At 34.0% G+C, this 26,803-nt stretch overlaps 3 protein-coding genes and 1 pseudogene across 5 annotated transcripts; 1 reads left to right on the forward strand and 3 right to left on the reverse strand.

The window, feature by feature from the left end:
* Positions 1–309: 309 nt before the first annotated feature.
* On the reverse strand, positions 310–3,175 carry LOC114715675 (F-box protein At4g00755-like). 2 transcript variants are annotated; one of them, XM_028900539.1, is made up of 6 exons: positions 3,021–3,175; positions 2,364–2,517; positions 1,721–2,134; positions 1,463–1,629; positions 1,000–1,118; positions 310–749 (listed from the first exon to the last, which is right to left on the reverse strand). In XM_028900539.1, exons 2-6 carry the CDS (start codon positions 2,497–2,499, stop codon positions 506–508), a joined length of 1,080 nt encoding a protein of 359 aa, XP_028756372.1. In that variant the 5' UTR covers positions 2,500–2,517; positions 3,021–3,175; the 3' UTR covers positions 310–505. The 2 variants fall into 2 exon arrangements, with proteins under 2 accessions (XP_028756372.1, XP_028756373.1); XM_028900540.1 differs by having other exon boundaries at positions 1,721–2,053; positions 2,364–3,174.
* A 1,009-nt stretch (positions 3,176–4,184) lies between these two features.
* On the reverse strand, positions 4,185–7,727 carry LOC114715676 (F-box protein PP2-A13-like). 2 transcript variants are annotated; one of them, XM_028900542.1, is made up of 4 exons: positions 7,207–7,727; positions 6,977–7,095; positions 4,373–4,772; positions 4,185–4,342 (listed from the first exon to the last, which is right to left on the reverse strand). In XM_028900542.1, exons 1-3 carry the CDS (start codon positions 7,546–7,548, stop codon positions 4,379–4,381), a joined length of 855 nt encoding a protein of 284 aa, XP_028756375.1. In that variant the 5' UTR covers positions 7,549–7,727; the 3' UTR covers positions 4,185–4,342; positions 4,373–4,378. The 2 variants fall into 2 exon arrangements, with proteins under 2 accessions (XP_028756375.1, XP_028756374.1); XM_028900541.1 differs by having other exon boundaries at positions 4,185–4,772.
* Positions 7,728–13,838: 6,111 nt separating this feature from the next.
* Positions 13,839–16,421, reverse strand: LOC114715693 (DNA-directed RNA polymerases II, IV and V subunit 6A-like). The gene is made up of 7 exons (XM_028900565.1): positions 16,293–16,421; positions 15,900–15,931; positions 15,437–15,615; positions 15,302–15,362; positions 14,294–14,361; positions 14,116–14,170; positions 13,839–13,922 (listed from the first exon to the last, which is right to left on the reverse strand). The coding sequence occupies exons 1-7, from the start codon at positions 16,327–16,329 to the stop codon at positions 13,839–13,841; spliced, it is 516 nt and encodes a 171-aa protein (XP_028756398.1). The 5' UTR covers positions 16,330–16,421.
* Positions 16,422–21,232: 4,811 nt separating this feature from the next.
* On the forward strand, positions 21,233–26,803 carry LOC114715673 (probable methyltransferase PMT15; annotated as a pseudogene).

Here is a 26,803-nt window from a genome sequence, read left to right on the forward strand (position 1 = left end):
AGTCTCGGGAGGGTCCAGCGACAGGCAAACTAAATTTTTAATAAAAAGTTTTTATATTTATGTTCTACCAAGAGCTGTAACCTTTAATTTCGCGAAATTCATTTTGACAATTTTGCCCCAGCCATAAGGTAGCAGAGTATTGGTACTTGCTGAGTTGGAAGCTAATTATTCTTTGGCCAATATAATTACATTTCTTCCCCTTTTTCTCACATGAAGGAAACAATGTCGTGCTATGTGTGTGTACTCGAGCTGATACAAACTTTCATGTTTTATGTTTCCTTGGCTACACGAAAAAGGAGAGGAAACATGAGGGAATGGCTTGAGAAGATCATTAATCACTAAAAATTTGCATAGTTCTCTTACTCTTTTATTTACATGCCCTTTTAAGCAATCTAAAAATTTTAAAAACAAAAAATTTAGCGAAAAAATTGAAGCTTAATCAATGCCCATCATTGGTGAGGCTCAAAGGAATGTGTACAGTGTACACTATGAAGAAGAACCATAATCATGGCCAGCCCCAGAGTCGTCTCCCAGCCCTCTGCATCATGTTGTAAGTCAAAGTTCGCAGACGAGAAGGTGAGTTTTCAGTTGGCAGCCACATAGGCGGTTCTCCAGACCTATAAGGTACCGGAGTTACAAAATAAGAGTCTTTTCTAGGGCTGTGCTTCAAGAAGCACCTTCCTGAGTGGTGCATTTTTGCACTAAATCCTGAAGAAAGTGGCCGTCCCACAACACCAACATGAGAAATACTGCACCACACACACATCAAATGACACCTTCCAGTCAGAAAAATTAGAGATTCAAACACCTCAACTAACACCTGAAAACTAGTGGGGAGTTCTTGTGTAGTTTAAAGTTTAAACAGATATCATCAGAACTCTTAGTAGTCTATCTATTCTTTGTTCCAATAGGGGTTTAACAAGAATGAGGACAACCACAGGCTTCAATTTATAATGTGATAAGATGATACATGATAGAGAGAGAATATGAGAAACATACCATATGTAATATAGTTGATCCATTTGTTGTTTCTGAACCCTGCCCAACAGCTCAACTAGCAGCACACCTCCAACGCAGAAGACAGGTTCAGGTAGCTTGAATATTTGCAAGCGGTTTTCCTGTAACATTCACTAAGTGGTTAAGGTATTCCAATTCACAATCCATGCTTGCTGAATATTCAGATACCATCAAGTTACTACTCCATGAAAGAGAAAACAGAGACTCAAATGGGTGATGCTCAAGCACTCAGAAAAGCCACTTAATAAAACTCCTGCTACTATTGCATTTGTTTAGAAGAGCGAAAAAGATGGATACACGATTAAAATTAAACCGTGATGAGCAATACAGAATGATGTGGATGATACTTATTAGGAATTTTTCTATGAAATTTCATATCATAAGGGCAAAAGATAATAGAAACTTTAGAATAAAGAAGATACCACACTTGCTCAATGTAACACACCTGAGCCATTGGAAATTCAGGCGAAGTGTATGTCCATACAAAGTCTTTGCCCTGTAAAATTCGTTTAGCCTTCCGATTACTCTTTAATTCCTTTGGTTGCTTTAGATAGCCCATTCTAAATCGAACAGACTTAGCTGAATATATAGGATTGCCATGCTGAAAATACGCTGACATGTGAAGATGAATTCTAAGTCAGCCGACTAAATATATTTCCTGCATAAATTAATAATATGAATTTCATCGATCCTGTAGGCTAACCTTGGAATGGCTGGATATAGATCTCAGTAACAATACATATTTTGGAAATCAGCTTGTAAATTAATGTTTCAGGAACAGAAGGATCACTTTCCCCTTTACTTGACCAATATGATGCCCTAATTTCAGTTCTATCCCTTGGTTCCATTGTATTCTGAATACTTTCTTCAGGGTAATTATCAGTGCTGGATGCAACAACAGCTTCTGAAATGCAATTTTGCCTCACATACGGTGCAAGACCACGTGCCAAGAATGCATAAACGTTATGATTTCTCTTGAGGCAATCCCAAGTCATAGGGTTCCCAGGAACAAATCTTGTTGGTTCAATCATGTTGTCTGCCTCGATAACATTAGCAGCAAAAGATAACTCAGGAAACAGTTTCAAGCAAAGTTGCTTGCTAAGGCCATTTTCAACAACTGCAGAATATCAAGTGCACATGTTAATAAAATAATACTCAATACTAATGAATAGCAACTGAAAACTAAAGAAATCTCAAGTTTGAGTCCAAGGCATGTCTAAATAGAACCAAAAGTTCACAAGAGGAGAAAGTTTTCCAAGAACAATGAGCATACAAGCATATGAAAATATCTCTAGTTTAAACCAAAACATCACACAGAGGAGATTAATTCAACTTCAAGGGCTCACCAAAATGGTGCCAGGCACGTGAAACTGCAGAAACACGAGCAAGGTCACAAGGGTCATCCAAATGGGAAAGAATCTTTATTGAAAGATCAGGTCCCAGCCAACGAATAAAATCCCCGTTGTTTTCCGCTTCAGACATATTCTCAAGTATCAAAATCTAAGATGAAGGTGGAAGTTAATTGTCAGAGTGATACAAGTCAATATCAAATACAAAACACAGGTCCTCTAAACCACGGTGATCACCATGATTGAGCGAAAAAATGCCAAATAATGTAGATTTACATCCAGGAAGATATCGAAATAGAACACTAAAGAGATGTGATTGTAATATCTATAAGAAATAGATCATCTTACAACTTAAAAGCTAACAAATCGATCAAAAAATTGAAAGAACAACTTTGGCAGCCCAAAAGCATAACTAACAGATAACATCAAAACAAACATTTCAAAATTACAAAATTGAGTAGATTAAAATTTGGCTATAAACAACGTCGAAAAGATCATCATTTAGGTTTGACAGGAATCCAAGAAGGCATCAAAGGAGGGGAAAAAAAAAAAGGGAAATGGCGCTAAAAATTTGAACTTTAGACAGAGAGAACATAAACAGGAGAAAAAGAAAACACGTGAAAGTTGAAAACGAAAAGCAGAGAACGCGAGCACCTTTGAGCAGCAAGACGAGAAGGGATATAGAGGAACCCAGAAAATACGTGAGATTTGAAAGAGAAAGAGAGAAGTGAGGGTACGAGGCAGAGGAAAGTGGAGGGAGAAGGGAGGTGTTATTGTCGGTATAGGTAGGGGTTGTGGTTCTGTTTTGAGTTGGAGGTCCCGCTCGAGGAAGTTGAGACGCTTGGGTGAAATATTCCCGGCGATTTTATTTATATCTTTTAAAACAAAAACAGCTTTTTCGATCGCGTTTCCGTGACAGTGATGATGCTTTAATCAAAATTGATATTACTAATCCTAATTAGCACGGCAGGTAATATTATACCTCCACTCTTTCATCCCATTTGAGTATCTCTTTTGGCTGGTGTGGCTAAATAGTACACACGCGGCAGAAGCTAATTGGATACTTAGAACCACTTGGCCTCATCAATTTCACCGTTGTATTCTCCTGAAAGAAGAACCCCTTGTAGGATATTAAAAAATGTGATACTACTTCTGATCTTAATCATAAGAGCTAGTTGACTAATTTGAGGAGATTAAAGAAAAAAGATTAAGTTAGTTATTTGTAATAAATAGATGTTATCTTTCCTGTAATATCTTTATTAATCAAGTGTATTGGTTAGAACTACTATTGTTAGAAAGACTTTTTGGAGGAAAAATACATAAATTTGAGACACAAAGTGGATTGGGGTTTTATATTTATGACTAAAATAAAATTCAAACAAAATCTTATATTAAGGACCGGAGGCAATATATTAATAGTTTGCTTTCTATATCATTTTAGGCATCATCTTAAAAAATTGCATAAAATACCAAAACTGAATGAATTTTATGAAATTTAGATGAAAACATGAATTACTGGATAAAACAAATGAGCTGTTTAATATAAATATAATTAGGATTAGTAATGAGATCTCTTATGTGAAATCGAATTAGGGCTTTTATCATTTATTCAAATAATTTTTTTGCACCTTCAGATAATGCGATCAGTAGTAATTCAGTTAATTAACTTACCCTCATAAATTACATATTTAACTTGCCATTGGAATGTGGGAAAAAAAATCAGTAACCTTGATTTATAGGTTTTTTTGTGTGCATAATTTAATAAAAATAACTTGTCAATGTGACTTTAAGCTCCATTAAATATTTCATCCCAGCATATGGCACGAGTGATATATACAAATTAAACTAAAGACTACTATGTATTCACATGATCTGTATCTACAAATATTCAAGCAGATTTATAATTATTTACAGGATTAATTAAAGAAAGGCCTAACTTTTCTTATAAAGCTCCTTAATTCAACGTGAATTGGTCCCTACTCTCACTTTTTTCTTATAATTAAAACCTAATCTCACTTTGGGCATATGAAGGCGCAATCAACGCAGAGACCACCTTTGGTGTGGGTGCAATCGATTTGGGCCAAAGAGAACTTTATCTTAATGGGCTTGTTTGGGCTTTCTACTTCGAAGTCACCAACATGATAGTGGGCCCATTCGCCGGGGCTATTCAAAAAACACTCCGTGGTGGATTTCTGGCCGTCGGATGTAGATAGCTGAAATCGGACGGGCTTGATGTCCCAGCCATGAACTTGGGCCACATTACAGACACGTCGGCCCAATTTCTTTGAGGCCTTACCCAATTGGAGCCTGAAAAATACACTGTACGTACCAATTGGAAATTCCAACTCTACTTCTCCTACCACTTCTACCCACCACATTTGCCGCAGATATGCAATGCTCTGGAACCTGCAATTTGAAAAAATAAATCATTATATATTTCATTCTAAATATTATTATTATATAAAGCATTTAACATTAGTCTTTGCCACTTTATTGTCTTTTTCATTTTTAACGAGACCTTTTGCTATAGAAATATTCAGAAGAGTTACGGTATTTAGATTTTTTTTTTTTCAAACATTTGTCGTGAAAGTATTGAAAAATGAACAATGTCATTCTATTTATTAAAAAACTAACATTGATCGTTGATATTTTTAATGATAAAAGTGATATTACTCTTTTTCCTAACAATTTCAAGATGATAGAGTAAAAATAACTTCTAGATACCCTAATTAAAACTAATTCACGAATACTTTCAAAACAAAAGTGGTCCTTAACCCTTTGAAAATATACACAAATATTTTCTTAGAAAAATAAAAGAAATCGTGAGGTTTAAAGTTAGAGACAAGCTTGAGGGATGGGGCCATGGTTATGGAGGAATCCCAGCATATTGTTACCTTTTTAAAGGCATTGTCATATAATAATAAATTCAGCACCTTCTTCTGAGCGATCATGTGTGTTTTGGATTAAACATATAAAGATTAATCTTTGCAACATCGAATCATTACTAACGGATTTGAAGAAATCCACATTTTGGACCATTGTCGAGTTGGTGACAGGTGACAACAAGCTAAACACATTTAAAAACATCATAACTTTTGGCTTTTTTATTCCAAAAGTTCAAGCTTTTTGCAAACAACTTGAGTGGATTCCAACAAAGAATAAAGTATAACATAATTATCTTCAACGTCAAGCTTGGTATTCATTAAATCCTTCATTTAGGTTTCTTAAAACCAAGTAGTTAAAATGCTTATAATGATGAAGGCACATGCTCTGTCCTATAATTTGTTTATTATACAATATAATTACCTTAAGACAGAAGGCATGTTACTTTTCAAATTCCAATACAAACAAATATGGATTCGCGCATTATTGCAAGGAAAAAACAACTACTAATTCAGAACTTTTTTAAATTTATCTGAAAAAGTTGGATATAATCATGTTTATACATGATAAATACATAATTATTAAGATGGCTTTTCTTAAAAAATAAAAAATAAAAGTCCTTTTCGGATATTACTAAATATTCGAAGACCAAAGTGCTTGTACTCTTTCCCTTTATTCGTGACCTATAAAATATTAAACTTTTAGTAACTGAGAATAATGCCTGGGTCATTTTATATATTAGTTTATATAGCAAATGGCTTTGCCTATTGGGCATTTTATGATAAAATAATTAAATATCTACTTTGTATGATGACAACTTCGTAGCTTAAATATCAGGCAGACAGCAAATTAAACGTTATTTTTTCCAAGCTTCCGCCCTAATCTCAGGGAACAATTATTAGCATAAAAAAAGTATTTATCTTTGTGACAGTCAATGGAAGCTTAGAATATAGGTAGTTTATACTAATCAAACATCGATTACTTCCATGAATCAACAAACTAAATAATTTTCTATATTAAGTTGGCCATGTTATGTGGGTAAATCTTCTAGTCTCTTCTTTTGCCTGACATGTCAACTTAATTTTAAATTCTTTAACTGATTGATATATTTCTTATGAAAGTTATATTTTTTCCCACAGTTAGCGCACAAAAATAATAACTAAATCAAATTAAAAAAATTGAAATGTAAACGTTTTTTATATCAGTTCCTTTAACTTGAAGATATAAACTACACTTAAATTTCTTATCTCAGTCAATATTCAAAACTTGCCCATCCATATATGCTAAACAAGATTATATAGGAGAGATCTTCAGGAGACATATCTTGTAAGAATTTTCGTAAAGTAAGGAGGTAGTTTTTTACAATATTTATTTGCTTTTTTCAAAATTAAACAACTCCTTTCCCATGCCCAGAAGAAATAATATTTGTTTTTAAAAATATTATCTTTATTATATATATATATATATGTTTATAAAACACTTTCAGAGTCAGAGATATAGATAGTTCAAATCTAGGAACACAGACATCATGAAAGAGTTGGACCAGTGTATAGTATTCACGTGGTTACTGGAACGGAAACATTATCATAAAACAAATTAATTATTCGATGAGCAATAGAAATTAATCCAACTTCAGGTTTTTTTTTAACTTGCAAAAAAGGAGATAATTAATAAAACTGAAAATGAAGAAATTAAGATTAAAACAAGTAAAAAATGCTGTGTCTCACCTGGATTCATCAGTTGGTATGTAATTCCAGTATCTTCTGTCATCTATTCCAGTTATCTTCATGGACTTGGATGATAGGAGCAAACAAACTTGTCCGCTACATTTATCCAGCCAAACTTCCTACACATATATAATCATCCAAGAATATGATCAACTCGTTAATTTCAAAATCTGTATCATCTTTGACAAGAGTCGAAGAATCATCAGAGATAATAAGGAATGATAACTTACCTTGGTGCCGCCGTCGATGAGATTAGGACGACATAGCTGGGCATAAATCTCTTTCTTAGTCATAGTTTCGATGTTGCAGTGAGGAGAAAGAACTTTCTGGGCAAGAAACTTGTACGTCGATGGCAACTTGGATTCCCAGATAAAATCTGCAGAAGAAGCTCGATGAAAAGCTCGATTTACTCTCGCCAGTTTACAAATATCCGGCGGATCAAAATTCATCAGCAGAGACGAGATACAGCTTTCTGGAATATCCCCAAGACCAGGACTTGAAGGGGATGAAGAAGAAGAAGAAGAACCCGCATCACCTTGATCAGAATTTGCAGAAGAGACAGCAGCCCCCATGAAGAAAAGTGAAAGAAATAATGGAAGGGGAGATCAGAAATCTGATATGGGTTTAATGGTAGAGGAGGAGGAGATAGAGAAGATGGGAGGCAGAAGAGGAAGAAAGTGAAGAGGGTGGTTCCATATTTTTCATACGGAGGTATTATTAGGAAGGTTGCAGAGGAGAGAGGGTAACATCTGGTTTTGGTTTTTTTAGCAAAGAGAGAAAGAGGCAATCCATCGATGAGTCCAAATAATAAGGCAAAAAGTGGAATTTTTCAAAGAGTATATATTCTGGGAATAATTACATCTAATGACCCAATTATTCTTTAACCTCTTCATGTAAAATGTTCTTGATATTTTTAAATAAAAAAAGATATATAGCCAGCCTTCTAGCTAGCTAGCTGCCATTACAATAAAATATAATCCACAAATGCGTGCATGTTTTAATTTTGGTGTCACTGAAAAATGAATTAATTATTTTACAAAATCCTGGTGGAGAGATTTAAAGTTTTTGTAATATTTCTATACATAAAGGTGCAAGTAATGGAGAAGATAAAATAAGTAGTTGTGATTGAAAGGGACGTAGAAGGAGGAAACATGAGTGTGCATGGGATGAGATAATTGGGGCTTGTGGGTGTGTGGGGATAGCTCACATCACATATTTTCATCGTGAGTTGTACCGTGTGGTGTGGATCAAGGTCGCTTTGTTGATTTCTCTTTCATCATAATTCTTTTCGTGCACATCAATAAACTGGGTCGCCATATTTCTATGGAGATCAAAATTAGTTCTATTATTGACGTTTTTGCAAAACTCCCAATACTTTTTATACTTCATATTAATATAATCCGTTGGTTCTTAATATAATACCTATTTAATTAATTTAATTAGATTAAAAAGTTTAGATAAATTAGTTAATTATAAAAAATATGACATGTTTTTCTTAAAATGCCATAATCATTTTTTTAATATTCTCTCTCCCTTTTCTACTTATAAAGCATTGATCACCTAACACGGATAATAATAATTCCTTGGAAAACAGTGAATTATTAGTTTAGTGTCAATGATGTTTATTTTACCATGAAATTTACAAATTTCGTCATTAATTTATTATTTCTTTTAAGGTGTGAAGAGCAGAATCTATATATACAGTCTTAATTTCCAACACTTGTGCATTGCTAAGCTTTCCAATTCTAACGCACTAGCCTTTGGAATATGACTCTTTTAAGAATCTGTGCTTGTTACAATAGCTTTTAATACTGATAGGTGTTAGATTTAACAAAAAAGTTAGTTTTGAGATATGTGTTTATATTTAGTGTTTAGCAGCATCTCGAATAGAATTATTTCTGATAAAAGAATACTTATACCTAAAAAACCGGTCCATTGAAGAGAACTACTTCCAAAGAGTTCTAACCAATACAAGGCTGATATATGTTATAAAAAGAATATAAAATATACGAGATTAATTGGTGCAAGTGTTCACACATAAGAGGGTGGGCATTGGGTGCTATATATACACAAGATGAGGTGACATAATATGCGTGTTTATGTTTTTGTTTCCGGAGCCTGTAACAAGGTGGCCAATTGACACTGACCTGTCTAAATATATTATTGAAAAATTGAAAAACACATATCATAGAGAATATGTTGATTAAATATGTTATATGATTTGAATTATCATAAAAATACTCTGTATTTCCTGTTATCAATTATTTTCCGATTATTTTTTTTATTTTATACGTATCCGTGCAATTTTCAATATGCAGATAAAGCCTAGTTTAGGGGGTCTTTTAAATTAAAAGTGAACTTTGTCTCGGCATAACGCATTTATACATGTAAAATGAAAAAAAAATCAATTTATTTATTTATTTCAATGAAACCTATTTTCCAGTACACTATATAGGGTCCCACTATTTATAATTTATGAATATTGTAGCTTTTTATATATTTTATATACTTTTTTCTTATTTTTATTATGAAGTTATATTTAAATTAGGGGTTAAATGGTACCGAATAACTGATAGGAAACCATTTTTTTTTATATAAACAAATATTTAAATTTGAAATTTCTTATGTTTCATCTTTTATTTTTTCTGTGTTTGCTAAAATAAACGCGAAAATGGGTAGAAAAATTTACAAGATCTGCAAGCTAATTTCCAGACAAACTTATTGTGGGTCTTTATGAACGTATAAATATAGAAGAGGCTTCAGGTTTGAACAAACAAAACAGGACTCCCAACAGTCCACACTTATACAAGACATTATCTTAAATCCTAAATATAAAATTTAGTGTAAATTGAATTACAAAATAAACTTTATATTTAAGACTGAAAGTAGTATAATTCTTTATTCATACGCCTAAGTACTCTTAATGAATATTCGAACCATATTAATTAATTACATATCAAGGCATTAATCATCTCACCTAAACATGGGTATTTGTGAAAAGGAAAATATATCTCTTATATGTTTATTGTCTTTAACTAATTTTTTAATATATGTAATTTGGTTATTTTATTTTATATGTAGAACCCAAAAAAAAGTAATTATGGAGATGAAAGCAACTGAATTAGGTCATGCTAGATTGCTAGTGCCCATTAACAACACACTTGATAATAATGATTAGGATTTACGTGCATCAACATACTTTATAATTTGGTTTCCTAAAAGATAAGAACCGATTGATCTTGCCCCCACCCTCCTCCTCTTTCCAATAATTAATGTCACCCTCAAATACATTTGCTCAAAATGAAATTAAAAAGGAATAAACTTTTTTTCAGTTTTGTATATTGAATAATACTCTCTGATTAAGACATACTTTGAGGATAAAATCATATGATTATATTGTATTTGTATCTAACATACTCTCTCTTTTTTTCCTTAATAAAATTCCATATCCTCTTTTTTATTTCCTATACTCCCAATCCAATCAATTTACAATGGCAAACCTTGATTATATTGTATCTAACATTTTTTTTATTTTAAAGATTTATATTTTGCACTCTCAACATCTTAACATGGATTTGCAGAAATTTGTCCTCCAATTTATTTTCTACTAATTTTTTTCCGACAAAATATGAAATATTAAGACTTATTAGAGCCTGATTTTACTGCTAACATAATTTTAAGGAAAATTAAAAAATATCATTTAAGAATTGTGAAAAAATAATTTGATTGATCAGATATAATTATCAAGTTGGACGTAGCTTTTAAAATTAAAACTACGGCATGCAATCCCCCGGTCGGACCTCCCTAGTTTAATGCAATTTATAATTTAGTCTTTGAAAAAAAACTACTATCGTGAAATTTTTAATTAAGTTGGCCAAAAGAATTTAGAAAAATAATTTTCTTCAGAGACTAAAAAACCCTTAAAAAATTGGGGTTGAATCTCAGCTTTCCCTGCTGCCGTAAGAAACCCTGTAGAGGAAGGGATTGAAATTGAATAATTAGTTGCTTTTCAAGAAAGGCCTAATCAATAATCTCAAAATGATGAATTGTCATTAATAATAATGAATTACGTATTATTGATTATTAGAAAAACTAATTGGCCATTGAAAAGGGAAACCTGTCAATTAAGTTTACCATTGAAAACAGCTGTCAGATCAAGAATCACATGTTTACTTATAAAGAAAGGTTACACACATAATACCAACCAATCATGAGATAATTCATATTTAAATTTACGAATTAATTGTTATGTAACCACTTGAATTTGTTTTGTACCAATGATATGAAACAAGTTTTGTCAAACTGATACTTTCGTTTAATAGGAAAAAAAAAACTAATTGGACTAGACACCTAAAAGTCAAATTAATACAATTAGCATGCTAATGAGTTATCACGGTACCGAAATATTCATTAAAATGAAGAAAAATTAGTTTACATTTAAAATTCCAGATAAGGAACCAAACATGGATCAATTTTATAACTTAAGTAAAAGTTTTTTCACCTCTTAAAAATAAAAAGAATAGTTAATTTGATTCCTTAGAATATTAATAAACTGCTACATACATGATTATACATTAAAAAAAAAAAAAGAAGAAGCAAGTTTGGTATGTTTGTGAAAGCAAATAAATAATTAAACACAAAATTAAATGAATAAATAAATGAAATGGAATTTAAGTTATTGGAAACTCCAATGCTGAATTAGTTAAAATGATGAGGCGATGAACGTAATTGAGAGCAAAATTTGGTAGCGTTAAGAAAAAGGTGGGAGAAAAATCGACGGGCGACAGGTAGATTTCTTGCCGCACGCAAATGCTGTGGTCAGAAAAAATAAAATAAAATAAAATAACATAGGAGCAAATTTATTTGGCCTTTTTTATAACATCATTCTGGAGGTAGTTGAACATTAAATATATTTTTATTAACTTTATCTCTGATTAATTTTTTATTCTTTCTCCTCACTTTTTCTTATAATTTATTCTCTTTTATTGTTTATGTCATTATTAGTATTTATTTATTTTCTTATTAAATAAAGACGTGCTTAAAAAAATAAGGTTTAATTTTTACATATTTATTATGTTTAACTAATTTTAACTATTTATAAATGACATAATTTAATTAAAAATCTTATAAAAGAAAATGGGGAAGTAGCTTTCTGAGTTATTTGAAATAATTTATAAACAGTTTTTTAATTTTGACTTATAAAATACAAAATAAATATGTGAAAAAATTTTATTTTAATTTTATTGAGATATGTTATAAGGATTTTTAATGGTGAATCTAAACGGACCCACTTTGTACTAAGCAAAAATCTTAACCAACAGGCCTTTTGACTTCGGAAACATACTGCTCGTTGCGTTCGATATTGATTTTTAACAGGAAAATATGTCCCAAAAAGACCCAGCCGAACCGGATTAATAATACCCTCGTAATTATCATTTCCAAGGTAAGATTGAACCAAACGGGCTTTATATTCGCGTGGTGTCCCCAACAAAAGCAAAAGAGCACCCACTGGTTCATGAATCACGAAGCAACAAGCCAAACATGGTGCCCATCTTTCTCTACTCACAAATTACTCTCAATATATTTTATCACAAAAAAAAAAATTAGTAGGAATTGAGTTTAGTTAAAAAAGATAAGTCTCTCAATAAAATGAATTAATATTTGAATCTTTATTGAAATTTTTTTTTCATATTTAGCAATTGACAATGCCTCTAACATCATACTCCCCTAGTCCTATTTATAGAACATAGAGAGAGTATTTTTTTGATTTTATTTATAGGGTATTAAAAGAAATTTTTTGTATGGATATATAATTTTACCTCTCATTTATTATTATGTTGATTTTATTTACATAAGGTATAATGTATATTAAATACGAATAAAATTAAAAAATTATTGAATTTTAAATAAGAGTCAATAAAATTTAAAGTTTTTCTTGATTTATGTAAAATGTGTTGAAAGTGACTGATAAATAAGATAAGAGAAATACCATATTAATATAAGTGATTAAACAACGGTCTCTTTAAATAAAACAAACATTCAACGTTGTTGCCTCAATGTCATCAAACTGCTTCGTTCAAGCTAGTCGGCTGTCAATCGTGTCAGGCCGCCTTCATTAACACAATCTTCTTTTCTTTTCTCACAAATCACATGGATGGCCTGGTTTCTTACGGTGCCTTTTCTTCTTTTCTATTCTTTTTCTTCAGCCAAACATTTTCTTTTATATTCATTAAAACTATCAATATAAAATCATTTTTTTACCATTATCATCTCATTAAAAAAACGTAGAAAATACTTAATCCCAATATTTGTACTTAATCCCAATATTTGTGTCATTATTTTGTTATCAAGTTCACTCAAAACATCTTAAGGAGGGAAGGGAGTGTATAAATTCTATATAACAAGCTTGCTTGGTCGATCAATCTGCACGAAACACGACTTTCCTAATCGTAATTCTAAATGAGTCCTAAAACAATAATTAATAGTCACGTCTGAGTTTTGTATTAAACAAATGCCTTGCTTTTATCACATAATTCGCAATCACGTGTCGGTTGTTGCAGGCCTCAAGCAATTTACAGTTTGACTTCGACACAGGATTTGCGGACATTAACAAGTGTCGTCCCTCTAAACCACTAATTTTTTTTCCTCAAGAGCAATGATTCCACCATATAATAATTAATTACCGTCTGAATGAATGATGAGGCATTTGACCAGGGCAAGGGTTAAGCAGAGGGGGGAAAATTTTGATAAAAAGGTTTAAAACAGGTCCAATTTCTCTGGCCACTTTCTTTTCTTTCAACTTTCAAAGGCTGCAACATTTCCATGGACTAAGTAGACTTTTGGGTTCATGATAAAGTCCATTTCAGAGGCAATATTGCCTGCTGATTTCACAAAACAACCAACACAGTCCACAGAAAGGAACCCTCACGACAGTGGCAGCATTTGCCTGGTGAGTGAGTAAAAGGTAAGTCACTTCCAGTACATGAGCAGGAATCATAAACTCACATGCTAATAAAGCCAAGCTTAATTGTCAAACTGTTAATCCTTCCAATCTTAAATATAAAAAGCTAGTTAAAAGGTTTTTTTTTAATTCTAAATATAAAACTTCAGTCTATTTTGATTAGATACAGGCTACCTACTTGCTTCTTGCAAGAGTCTTCCACAATGAGTTGGTCAACTCCCCAATCCTCATGGCTGAAAATTTCACAAGAAAACAAAAAAAACCCATTAGATTCACACAAATGCCAAGTTTCAGGCTCCTTCCTCCCCTTAAACAGACCAGAGAGAGCCCTAACTTCTATAATGCCCAGAATCTACCTTCCATCAGGCAAGTAGCAACGGATAGTAAAAGGTGTCTTCCGCTCTTGCAGCTCCTTCAAAGCAATCTAAGCAGTCGGAAGAATATATCAGACCCTTGAATTTTGGTGAAGGTCTATGACAATGTGAAGCCATCGCATCACAAAAACAGACCAAAAATAAATAAAAAATAGAGGAATTGCAGAAGCATTAACAAACAAGGAAACCAGATATTGATATGAAATATAAAGATTACAAGGGTGTTTGGATACCCTCAGAAGCACTTTTCCACAAATCGAGATAAACTCCTCTACATATTTACCTCGTAGATCGTAAAATCACATCTGAAACCATAGTTTGGTTTCCATCCAAACACCTCCTACAATAAATGCAGGCACCAAACAAATAAATAAGGATAAAGTGGAATCAAACACCAATTCAGCTAGATGTAACGCCAAGCTATTGAACTCCATAGCCAATCTTAAAACTAGATAGGGAGTGTACCTGACAAGTGACAAGGTAAACATAAATTTCCAGAATTCGAAAACGGACATAGATCATTTTATACTACAAGGATGGAATAGATAGTATAATATCCAGTCAAGCTAAAGTTGGAATAAAACAATAATTCAGAGCTATTGAATTCCAGAGGCGATCCTTAAAATTGAGGGGTATCAGATTTCTACAATTCAAGGCTGATATGGGACAATTTATATTGCTAGGATGGAAAGCATTGCGTATAATGATCAAAATCAGGCTCTTAAAGAGGAGCGTGCAATAAAAGAATCACAATGCCCAATGAGGATGTGAATTCAAGACAAGCCTAGAGACTACTTTCCCACATTTCAAATGAAAGGCACCAGGCCAATCTGAAAAAGGACTGGAAGCTTGATTTTGAGATCACAAGTTTAGAGGGGAAAACTTCCCAGTGGATATTCATGGCATGCCGAAATGCAGAAATTGAAAGGAAACAAAAATTTCAGAATATGCAGAAGAAATAATCTACTAAATGTGGCACCGCGGAATTACCTCAAGAGGGTCGGCCTCCTTCTTACTCTCCAATTCAACCATGACAGGTGCACTCAGGCTGCTCAACCACAGAAAAACAAGACATGCTTTGACAAAGATATGATCGACAGAATCTTGAGTTAACGAACTTAAAACAACGGACCTGATTTATAGAGCAGGGTGCATAAAATTCGGGCAGGCTCATATTTTGTCATATATTTGGATGTCTTCCTCGGCCGCTCTACATGTTCTTGTTTTTCCCTATCCTCAGTTTCAAGAGGCTCTCCAGCTATGTCATCGTTATTATTGTTCTCCACATCCTCCTCTGCAACTTCCTGTTCACCAGTTAATTCACCAGTGAATTCAATACCGGAAGTTTTGAGCAGCGCTGGCCACTCAAGTTTTTTTTTGGGATACAAATCTGCTTTACAAGTTCAAAATCTTAACAATGTTGACTATTATAATAGTAATATTTACCGTTACTATTACCATTTTAAATTACGGTCAAATTTGCACCAAAAAAATCTTTCGATTAATTTTGTTCCTTAACTCGTTATTCAATAATAAAGTTCCAAAAATATGCGGGGACAAAAAGGCATAAGAGACAGAATTCCCTTACTTCAATCTCAGGCTCTGGTGGTTCATCTTCATGTCTGCATCAGCACCCACTTTCAATGAAACATGCATACTAATTTTTTGACAATCGAAACATGTATAATAATGAAACAGTATAAGACAGCTATATATAGAGCTAGCAATGCAGAGGCATAAGATGAATGTACATAACCATGGGAAGATAGTCGAAAAAAGTTTCAGTCTTTACAAACCGAAAGAAAATAGGATCTCAAAGTTAGCAAAAGGTGTTAACTTCAACTCAAGGAAATGTACTGTGTTATGTAAAATTCTAGAGAAGTATATTCAAGTATGTAAATTGAATTGGAAAGCGAAAACCATTATTTTATGCATGTCTATGTAAGGTAGAAGAATAGATGACGAAGAAAGAGCACAGAGCATCCCCTATCCATGTCATTGTAGTCGTCTTCCGCCATCGTGTATCTCGCCGATGTACCCCTTTGCCTCTGCTGGCTGCCCTAAACCGCCAAAACAACTAAAAAAGGTCTCAACTTTTGGCAATCCTTTTGAATTTTGCCTCCGTATTTTTAGTACCAGCCTCGTCCCAATAAATATTGGGTATCTGGGGGTGATGGGCTTGAAGTTTGTCCGTGAAGTAATGCTCATTTTATTTTTTGTAGAGTACTTTAAATTTATATTTTGGTCAAAAAAGACATTTATATTTTATATTCTTAAACTACCATTAGAATAATTTTTTTAAGCATGTTCTTTACATTGAATTTTTTTTGACCAAAATGCTTTACTACATTGAATTAAAAAAAAACAAAATAATTTAGGAATAGTTTGATTTTATATGGCTAGTGGGTACTGGGTATTTGAAGACTATGAGAAAAGGTACTTTTGAATTTTACGAGCAAGGTCTTCTCAAATATTTAATTACTGAAAATAAATTAAATCAAACATTTTTTATTAGCGTAACTTTTTATTAAACAAAAACATACATATACTGGACTGTCCCTAAGTTAAAAAAAAGGGTCCCAATTTCCTATTTGCGCTCGGACTGAAATTAAATTCTCTTTTAATGTGATTTTGTACGTAATAAGAAAAAATCGCCATTGCTAAATTTTTTATTCTTATTAAAAAAATTATGTTCGGGAGCTAAGTTTGTTTGAATACGATAAGGCTTTTTGGAGCAGTGATACGATTGAACTGGGCATCCTAAAAATGGAGGCCACAAAATTTTGTTTCTGTATGGGCCCAATTAATTCTTCCCCGAGACACGTTGAGACCTTGTGGTAGAGTCGGCAATCTGGGCCTAGCCAGTCAGCCCGCGAAAAATGATGCGTTGCCAACCCGTCAAGATGTGGACTATTTCAGTCCACACCGTTTTGAACCCTCTTTGCCGTGGGCTAACCTGTTGTTTTATTTTTTCGTTTTCAAAAACCAATCTCTTTGATATCTTGTTACAATCAACTATTCAAGTCCAAGACTCTGATTTTAATTTTAACATTTCAAATTTTAAAACCCAGCCCATACCAATAATAAGAGTTTTTTTTTGTCTAAAAAGTAATAAATGATTTTTTAAAACTAAAATAAAGAAATTTTAATCATGAAATTTAAAAAATAAAAAAATAAAACTCTTGCCCAGCAGCATCATATCTTTACCCCTGGCAATAACAATTTGTGTGCATATCAATAATCAACATCATATCTTTCTTCTTTATCTCATATATCTTCTGCCTTCCAGACGTTAGTTTATAATTTTGTTAATATCTGAGCAAATTAATATATGTTTACGATTGAGATGCAAAATTTTACAGTTTTGAAGCGATAACAAAAATAACTACCCCCATTCAGAATCCTCTTCAACTTGTATGTCTATAACTACACCCATTTATTAGATTAAATTTTTAGCTTGTCCTTTCCTAAAGTTTTTTTTTTTTTACAGTTTTGAATAATGTATTTCACTATTTTATAATGATTAATGATGTTAAATTGCTGAAGAATTATTAACTTATGCTTGAATATCATTTTAGTCCTTAGCTTCTTGCTTTAATTTTGTAACAACATATTTTTCAACCAAAAAAAAAAAAGAGTAGGCTTTGGCAGGTCTAGCCCGCTCTCTTGCAGGCTGGTCTGTATCTGTACCACCAGTCCGTATTATCAGCTCTATCTCATGACATTTTTGTTTATTTCGGCACAAGGCATGTTGAGAATTTACAAAGTCAAATTGGATTATCCTCAATAATGAGACAATCTGTTCACAAAATAACAACGACGACATGGAAAAAAATCTACTCCTCCGGTCCTTATTATAAGACCCAATTTGACTTTTTATTTGGTCCTAATTATAAGACCCAATCCATTTTGTTTCTTATATTTATGCATTTTTTTCCAAAATAATCCTTCTAATAATGATAGTTTTAGCCAATATACTTAATTAGTAAGGATATTTTAAGAATGACAACACTTATTTATTATAAATAACCAACTTAACTTATTTCCTTAATCTCCTCAAATAAGTCAATTGGGTCTTATAATTAGGACCGGAGGAGTAATTTGTATTGAATGATAATTATAAAATATCCAATGTTAACAGAGAAATGAAAATCATCTTATTTTCCCTGAAGTATATGTATTCTTTTATTGAACATCATGCTATTTAAGATAGCGTGAAACACTAAATGTTGGCACTATTTTTTCTTCTTCAAAGAATTACCTGATTGAGTCTTAGATAACTTCAATCAAAAAATAAAAGCCTACCCAACTCACCTAGATGAGGTCACTATTGATTATTTGGAAGGTCAAAGGAAACAGTATAACAGAAAAATCACCAATGTCAGTTTAGTTTAGTAGAAAAAACTAGTTGTTTATAATATAACAAATTAATATTTAAATTTCTGTTAGAAAATATGCTACTCCTTCTGTTCCTTATTATAGACATTTGATACTTATGACATGTTCATATATATAAGAGACAATTAAAAGTTGTCTCTACTTTTTTATGTTGATTTCCTATTTTACCCATATTTATTGTCTCTAACTCACACACTCTCTCTCTCCCACTTCTCTTTTTTTTAATAATTTAATTGTTTTCTCTCATGCTCTCTCTCCTTATTAATGAGGGCATTTTTAGAAAAAAATTATACTTTTTACACATTGATTGTTCTTAACTAATTTTAACTGTTTTTTTATCAATATAATTTGATTCTTCATCTCTTATAATAAAAAACGGAGGAAGTAATATTTAATGTTCGAAGTGTCTCGAACAGAACTGTGTTAAAAATAAATAAAAGAACATAGAAAAATGATAGGGCAGAAGAAAGTGGCCCTTGCCATTTGTACCATGAAGTGCAGTGTGCCCGCCCAACCACCTCGTCTTCTTGGATTCATTGCATGTTATTCTCCACAAAAAAAAAGAAATGTAAAGAAGATAAGAAAAGACTTTTATAAAACCGCAGGTCGAAGAGCCAATGGTTATGATACTTTGGTGTATTGGACCCCTTGAAAATTCAAAAAGCATAAATGTAGTAATCAATGTACCGCGGAGTAGGCCACTCACTATAAGTATCTCCTTTAATTTTTCATGTCTCTTTCCATATTCCCTCATAAATAACACCACGTTCAAACAAAATATGATGAGGCCCCCCGATTATGACCATGATTATGAAAGGGCGTAAAAAGAAAATCTCAACAAATATTCAAAATAAGAATAAATATTGAGGTCACACAAAATATAGAAGAAGACACATCCTGTGTTTCTATTTGAATTTTTATATTATCTCTGAACACACATCTTGTTCCAAATTTAAAGTATAATTAATAAATACTTATTTTTAAGTAACGCCTTTACGGGATAAAACGCGTTAAATAGAAGTAATTATGATTAAAAATGATGTAACAGTAAATCGAGGGTAAGACTAAAAGATAAACATTTTTACGTAGTACATCAATTTTATTTTTTTTCAAATCCATACGATGAAATAGGGATGGATTAAGTCTATGATAAGCATTGACGGAAATAATCGTTGTCTGTTGACTCTCTGTCTTACCATTTGTGACCATTGCGCACTCTTAATTACTGTTATCTCAAAAGTCAACAATCTACATCATGCTCCTACTTACTCTCAATAATTCTTTTTTATTATCTATTTACTTTTTATCTTGAGTCTTCTCTTAATTCCAATTTTTATGACTTGCTCCCTTACAAAGAATAAACAGCTGTCCCACCCCAATTTTTACCTGCAAATGAAACGACTGCGTCTGCCAGCTCAATCGGTGAAGGGGCTATGCCTTTTCCTTTGGGGTCGCAGGTCAGAGGAAGCATCCATGGTTTGGAATTTAACAAAACGACAAAGCACTAAAATGATGCTCTCAATCTGTTAACTCTATTCGAGGGATACTAAAATAATAGTACAGACCTTAAAATGTCACAAAACTAGCTTCCTTCTGGCTAGGGCACATAAATAGTGATTATTAATATATACTGACACAATTTTCCCCATTAAAAGGGGCATCCAATGTTTGGGCCAAGATAATGACAAGAGTATGAACATGGGGGTTATGAACTTTTAAAGGGGCAGTTACATTTTACTTTCACAAAGTCACAAATTAGGACTTTATTTAAAATTTAAAATTGGCACATAAGCTTTTCTGATCCTAACTTTGGACTTTAGAGGATGGTTTGATTGAGCGGCAATGGCATCTAACATATCCTAAATAGGATCTCAAGTCTAAGTATTATTGCTCCCCCCGGGAGCACTCATATGCAAACAACTTTATGCTGACAGTTATTGATCCTTATTGAATTTCGACCCGTTAATAGTCTCACAAATCCAATGGCTTGGTGTATTAAAAAAAGGGTATTTCTTTTTAAGACTTCAACAAGTAGCCGTTTGATTGTGATAAACATAAAATAATGAGATATTATGTGCGCGGTTAAGTGATGTTTTGTAGTCAAATTTAACTAGATATGGACTTACTTATGGCAGTCCAAACTAAACATGAAACAAGAAAGGAAATTTTATTTCGTACTGGGGTAAATTTTAATAGTAATTCTATCGTCATTATGTAACTTAATTAGACAATTCATTTTCCAGCTCCAAATCACAAAGTTTCCCCTAATGCCTCTTGGTAGGTGACAGAGTGACAGCAATCAAAGACCAACAAACACATCATGTCAGAAAATAGAAACCCATTAAATTAAAATACTTTAATTACTCATGCCACTGTTGGCACTCTTTCTTGGTAGTGAAATGAAATAACCTGTAACATGTTTATTGTGTATTTTTTTTCGTTAACATAATACAAATTTTTTGTTTCGTAGCTTCGTACAAGAGGCTTGGGCAATGATGGAGTCTTTGTTTATGAACAATAGCCCCAAGGTCTATTTACTTAAAAAAATCTCACTGCAGAAAAATTCAGAAAGTAAGAAGATATCCTCTTTTTCCTCTATAATATTTGGGTCCGAGAAAGGGAAAGAAAGTGAACGAAGAATAATGGGATATACCTCACTTCTACAAAGACGAGACCCAATGAGTGCAATTACGTACAACAGTATTGGCAGTGGCAATCCATTGGCCCCCACGCTTTTCCAAGACACAGCCCCCACCCAATCAAACAATCTCCACACGCGCATTTCGCCGAACACTTCACGTCCCACTTTAATCTCTCTTCTCTTCTCCTCTCCCCTCTTCACTTCCGTTCCCGTACATAAGACGCAGCCTCCCAGCACACGACCCCGTTCTTCCAGATTCTAAAGCTCTGGGACATGGCTGGTGCTGATTCTGCATCACTCTATAATCCCACTTCCAAGCTTTCTAAGCCCTCTGCCTGCAGAAAACCAACATCTACACCCTCGTCGTCATCCTCTGCGTCGTCTCTTACCTTGTGGGTTCGTATCAGAAGGGAGCAGCACTCATCTCCTCCGCCAAGACCACCACCAGCAACGTCCTCAATGTCCCGTGCGCTAAAACCTCCACCGCCGGGAACCACCGTCTCGATTTCTCCTCCCACCATAACGCTACCGGTCTGGCGGCGGAGGCAACCGTGGTGAAAAAATACCCCCGGTGCGGCGTGGAGTACAGCGAGTACACGCCATGCGAGGATCACGGTAGGTCGCTGAGGTACACGAGGACGAGGATGATATACAGAGAGAGGCACTGCCCGGAGCGAGAGAAGGGAGAGATACTGAAGTGCCGGATTCCAGCGCCGGCTGGATACCGGAATCCTTTCCCGTGGCCGAAGAGCCGGGATCTGGCATGGTTTGCGAACGTGCCTCACAGGGAACTGACGGTGGAGAAGGCGGGACAGAACTGGATCCGGTTCGAGGGAAACCGGTTCCGGTTCCCGGGAGGTGGGACCATGTTTCCGAAGGGAGCGGACGCATATATTGACAACATCGGAAAGTTGATTAATCTCCGGGATGGCTCCATTAGAAGTGCCATTGACACTGGCTGTGGGGTAATTTTGCCTTCCCTTTTCCTTGTTTTATCGCTTTTTCACTTTTAATTTCTTAATTCTTGCTTTTCTAAGCAAGTTGGTCCTTCTGTGGGAATCTTTGGATCACTTTCGTGAAATTTATTTGATTTTTTTGAACATCGTAAAATATCGTTGGTGCTTTCGAGAGAATTTTTTTTTTTGGGACTGAAATCAAAAGAATAAAATTGAAACAAATCTGTCTATACTTATTTTATTGGAAAAAAAAAGAGAGAGAGAGGGCAAGTTTATGTTGAAATTGTTAAATGGCAAAATTAGTCTTATTTAGCATTACTTCATTTAAATAGTTCAAACATACAAATTTATCCTTAATTAATTTATAACTTCCAAAATGAAACATGCCATTGAATAATCTAAATATAAATAATAATACTATATCAAAGTAATTTTCCTTTTTAAGTACTGCGATGTCTTTAACTGTACTTGGGACGGTTGGCTTCTTTCTACATTCTTTCTTCTTTACTTCTTTGTTAAGAATAATATGCTCACACACCTCTTTCTATATCTTAACTTCTTATAAAGTCTAAAATAGGTTGTATCTAATAATTTTATTGATGCATATTCAGTTATTTTTTAATGAGAAGATGCGGAAGTATCCCATTCTTCCTTGTTCATATCCGAGGTAGGCATTTAGTCGTAGTTTTTTTGAACAGGGGTAATTAATGTAGTTGTAATTGAGAAATTTCTGAACTTGAACTCTTGAAGACAATCTTACTCATTTTATCCTTTTTTAAGCTTTAAGCTTTGGAATTTAGTTCTAAACAGATGTGGGCGGCCGTCCTCGCAGTTTTTTAAATGTAAATTTGTTTGGGGAATCTTTCATTGCTATAAATAACATTTTTTATTAACCAAAATTGCTATAAACAATTCAATAGGGTTGCTTCTCCCAAATTCGTCTTGCTATGCGTGAGATCCGCTTAGACACATCTCGGGGCATTGTCTCCATATTAACCCTTTATATCATGAGAATGAATTTTAAAAGTGCAATTACTGATTAAAGAAGTTTTTAAAAAGAAAGATCTTACGGTCATCAAGAGAATTCCTTTTCTTTCCCTCGTTTTTTTGGGTCCTTTTCTGCCTGAAATAGCCCAACGAATTCCAAAAGCGTAAGTTTTGACCGGATTTTAGCAGATTCATTCTGACTTTAAAGCTGTATTTTCAATAACAATGCGTGGTGTAATTAATATGTAATGATTCTATGTGCCTCCATTTGTCGCTTGCCCAGCGAGATTATATATTTCCTCCTAAACAATTCATCTGTCTCATCTCATCATGTATCAGCCATAACACTGTATCGTATCTGATCTGGGTCAGAAGTCCTTTTTTTTTTGGTTTCGTACCATATTTCTTACCGGGAGACTGTGGGGCCTACTGCTATACAATCCGTTGTTTTTGGCAATTAAAATGCATGGTTTGATCTTACATTGTAATGTGAAGCTTGAGTCCTACTTTTAGAATCGAGTGCCCCAATGTAATAAAAATGTCAATTTCAAGATCTGATTAAGCTTTGATGAAGGCAGGTGGCTAGTTGGGGAGCCTTTCTTCTCTCTCGTGACATCTTAACAATGTCATTAGCACCAAGGGATACACATGAAGCACAAGTACAGTTTGCTCTTGAACGGGGAGTTCCCGCATTGATTGGAGTGCTAGCCTCCAAGAGGCTGCCTTTCCCTTCTAGAGCTTTCGACGTGGCTCATTGCTCTCGCTGCCTCATCCGATGGGCTGAATATGGTATCCTCACACACCATATATAAGTCGATCTTCATAAACACTTGTACCTTAGTATTTTGTACAAGAAAGATAGACGTAATAATAATGATGCCTCTATTTCTCATTTAGTTCTTTAACTCATTGCTTTGGACTGGCTGCTTTCTTTAGACTTCAGTTTTAACGGGTAAAGTAAATGTTTAAACCTGTCCCATGAACGAGTTAAACAAGCTGATTAACAGGTCTAGGCCTGTTATGATCGTGCTACATTGCCACTTATAAGTTGTGGGGTGAAAGAGTTCCTTTGTAGAGCTATTGATGCTTTGTTGATTGTAGGCCTCCGAGAGAAATTAAAGAGAATATATAGATTCATGATACAAGAGTTGCTTGTAATGATGTATTTTTTCGCTCCTTGGTTAGATGGAGTTTATCTAAATGAAGTGGATCGATTGTTGAGGCCTGGCGGCTTCTGGGTTCTATCTGGGCCTCCGATCAACTGGAAGAGACACTGGAAAGGATGGGAAAGAACGAAGGAGGATTTGAATGAAGAGCAGACCAAGCTCGAGAATGTGGCTAAGAGCCTTTGCTGGAAGAAGTTGGTGGAGAAGGGTGATATTGCTATCTGGCAGAAGCCCAAAAACCATTTGGATTGCAAAGCCAATCATAAGCGCCTTTTCTGCCAGGCCGAGGACCCTGACAAAGCCTGGTTTGTGCTTCAATCTTCTGACCTCTCTGTTTCTTTGCTCCTAAACTATGTAGTTAACATTTGTCCCTGACAATGCCTGCCGAACTTTGTATTTTGAATTTGCCCCTTCCTAGACCTGTTCATTTTCCTACTGTTTGTGCTTGTTTACTGCTGAGCTACGTATTTTGCGTTTGCCTATGACAATTCCTCATTTCTATTTCGTTTTTACCTTTCTCTTTCGTTGTTCCTGCACTAAGTATTTTTTTGACATCTGTCCCTGACAAGACCTGTTTGGGTTTCATTTTCCCATTGTTTTTGCTTGTTCGATGCTGAACTATGAATTTAGCATTTGTCCTGTCATGGGTGTTTACTAGAGCTTGAACTCTAAAATTGAAATAATTTTCGACTTGATCTGTTTTTTAATTGATTGCCATTTTCAGGTACACAGACATGCAAACTTGTTTGAGTCCTCTGCCTGAAGTGTCTGGAAAAGAAGAAACTGCAGGAAGGGCATTGAAAACTTGGCCTAAGAGATTAAATGCCGTCCCACCAAGGATATCCACGGGAACCGTAGAAGGAGTTACAGCTGAAACATTCAACAAGGATTCTGAGTTGTGGAGGAAAAGGTTGTCACATTACAAGAAAGTGAACAACCAGCTAGGAAAACCTGGAAGATACCGGAACCTCCTAGACATGAATGCCTACTTGGGTGGATTTGCTGCCGCACTTATTGATGATCCAGTTTGGGTGATGAATGTAGTTCCTGTCCAGGCTAAGGTTAACACACTTGGAGTAATATATGAACGAGGATTGATTGGAACATACCAAGACTGGTTGGATCAAAAATTCCTTATCTTCTCTGTTCAATGGAGTTTTCTTAACTTCTGTCACTCTTTTCTGTGTTCTCTCTAAAGCGCTTGTGGCCTTAAATTCTTTGCAGGTGTGAAGCAATGTCTACTTATCCTAGAACTTATGATCTGATCCATGCTGACTCGGTATTCAGCCTTTACAGTAACAGGTTGGTTTGCACGTTTTTTTATTTTTTAATTTAGATCAAATCAAGTCACTTGATGCAAGCCAAAAGCACGTTTTAATGAGAGAACGGAGAAAGTTCAACCAACCCTCGGAACACTTTTTTTGAAGAAAGTTTATTTCATTTTTTTGAAAAAGAAAATCAGATTTAAGATAAAATTTTCAGAATGTTATTTATATAAAATATAAATATCTATTTTCATTTTCCTTTTTCAGTCTGAAAATAATCCCTCATCTCCATCTTCTCTTCTTTTTCCATTTGCTTCCTTCATTTTATTTCCCCCCTTTTCTTCTTCCCCATTCTGCAACATATGAAAAAGTCCATATTGATTAAGGTTTGGCTTGAATGGAGGGAAGAACGGGAAGAAAATAAGGAAAGGAAAATACCAGGAAGGAAAACTTCTAAAAATATTACTTTTATTATTTTACTATTATTTGAAGTTTTCCCTCCAAGTATCCTTTCTTCTATTTTTCTTCCCATCGAAACCAAGAGTAGATGTAAAGAGTATATAATTACATGTTCATAAAAAGTCCATACTAATGTGTAATTACTTGTTGATTTTTGGGATGCAATTACAAAACCTGAAGCGAAGATCATTATTTTTTTCTTTCTTGATGCTGTACTTTATTTTTGTGTTGTGAGCCACACATAATAAAGGGCATGTTGTGGTGTAGATGTGAGATGGAAGACGTAGTGTTAGAGATGGATAGGATTCTTAGGCCAGAGGGCAGTGTGATAATTAGGGATGACGTGGATGTGTTGCTCAAATTAAAGAGAATCGTCAGTGGAATGGAATGGGACTCTCAAATTGTGGACCATGAAGATGGCCCTCTTCACAGGCACAAGCTCCTTTTTGCTGTTAAGAAGTATTGGACTGCCCCTTCTCCTTCTAACCACCACTAATTCAATCTTCTCTTGTCATTTTTCTTATTTATTCCTCTCTCCGGAATCAAGAAACAGGACAAAAAAAATTTTGTTGGGGGAAAAAGCTAATTCAGTTTTAAATGTGCAGATCTTTTATGGTACG

Source organism: Neltuma alba, unplaced genomic scaffold (assembly GCF_004799145.2).
Source record: "Neltuma alba isolate B1F8T4 unplaced genomic scaffold, ASM479914v2 tig00011607_pilon, whole genome shotgun sequence".
NCBI lineage: Eukaryota > Viridiplantae > Streptophyta > Magnoliopsida > Fabales > Fabaceae > Neltuma > Neltuma alba.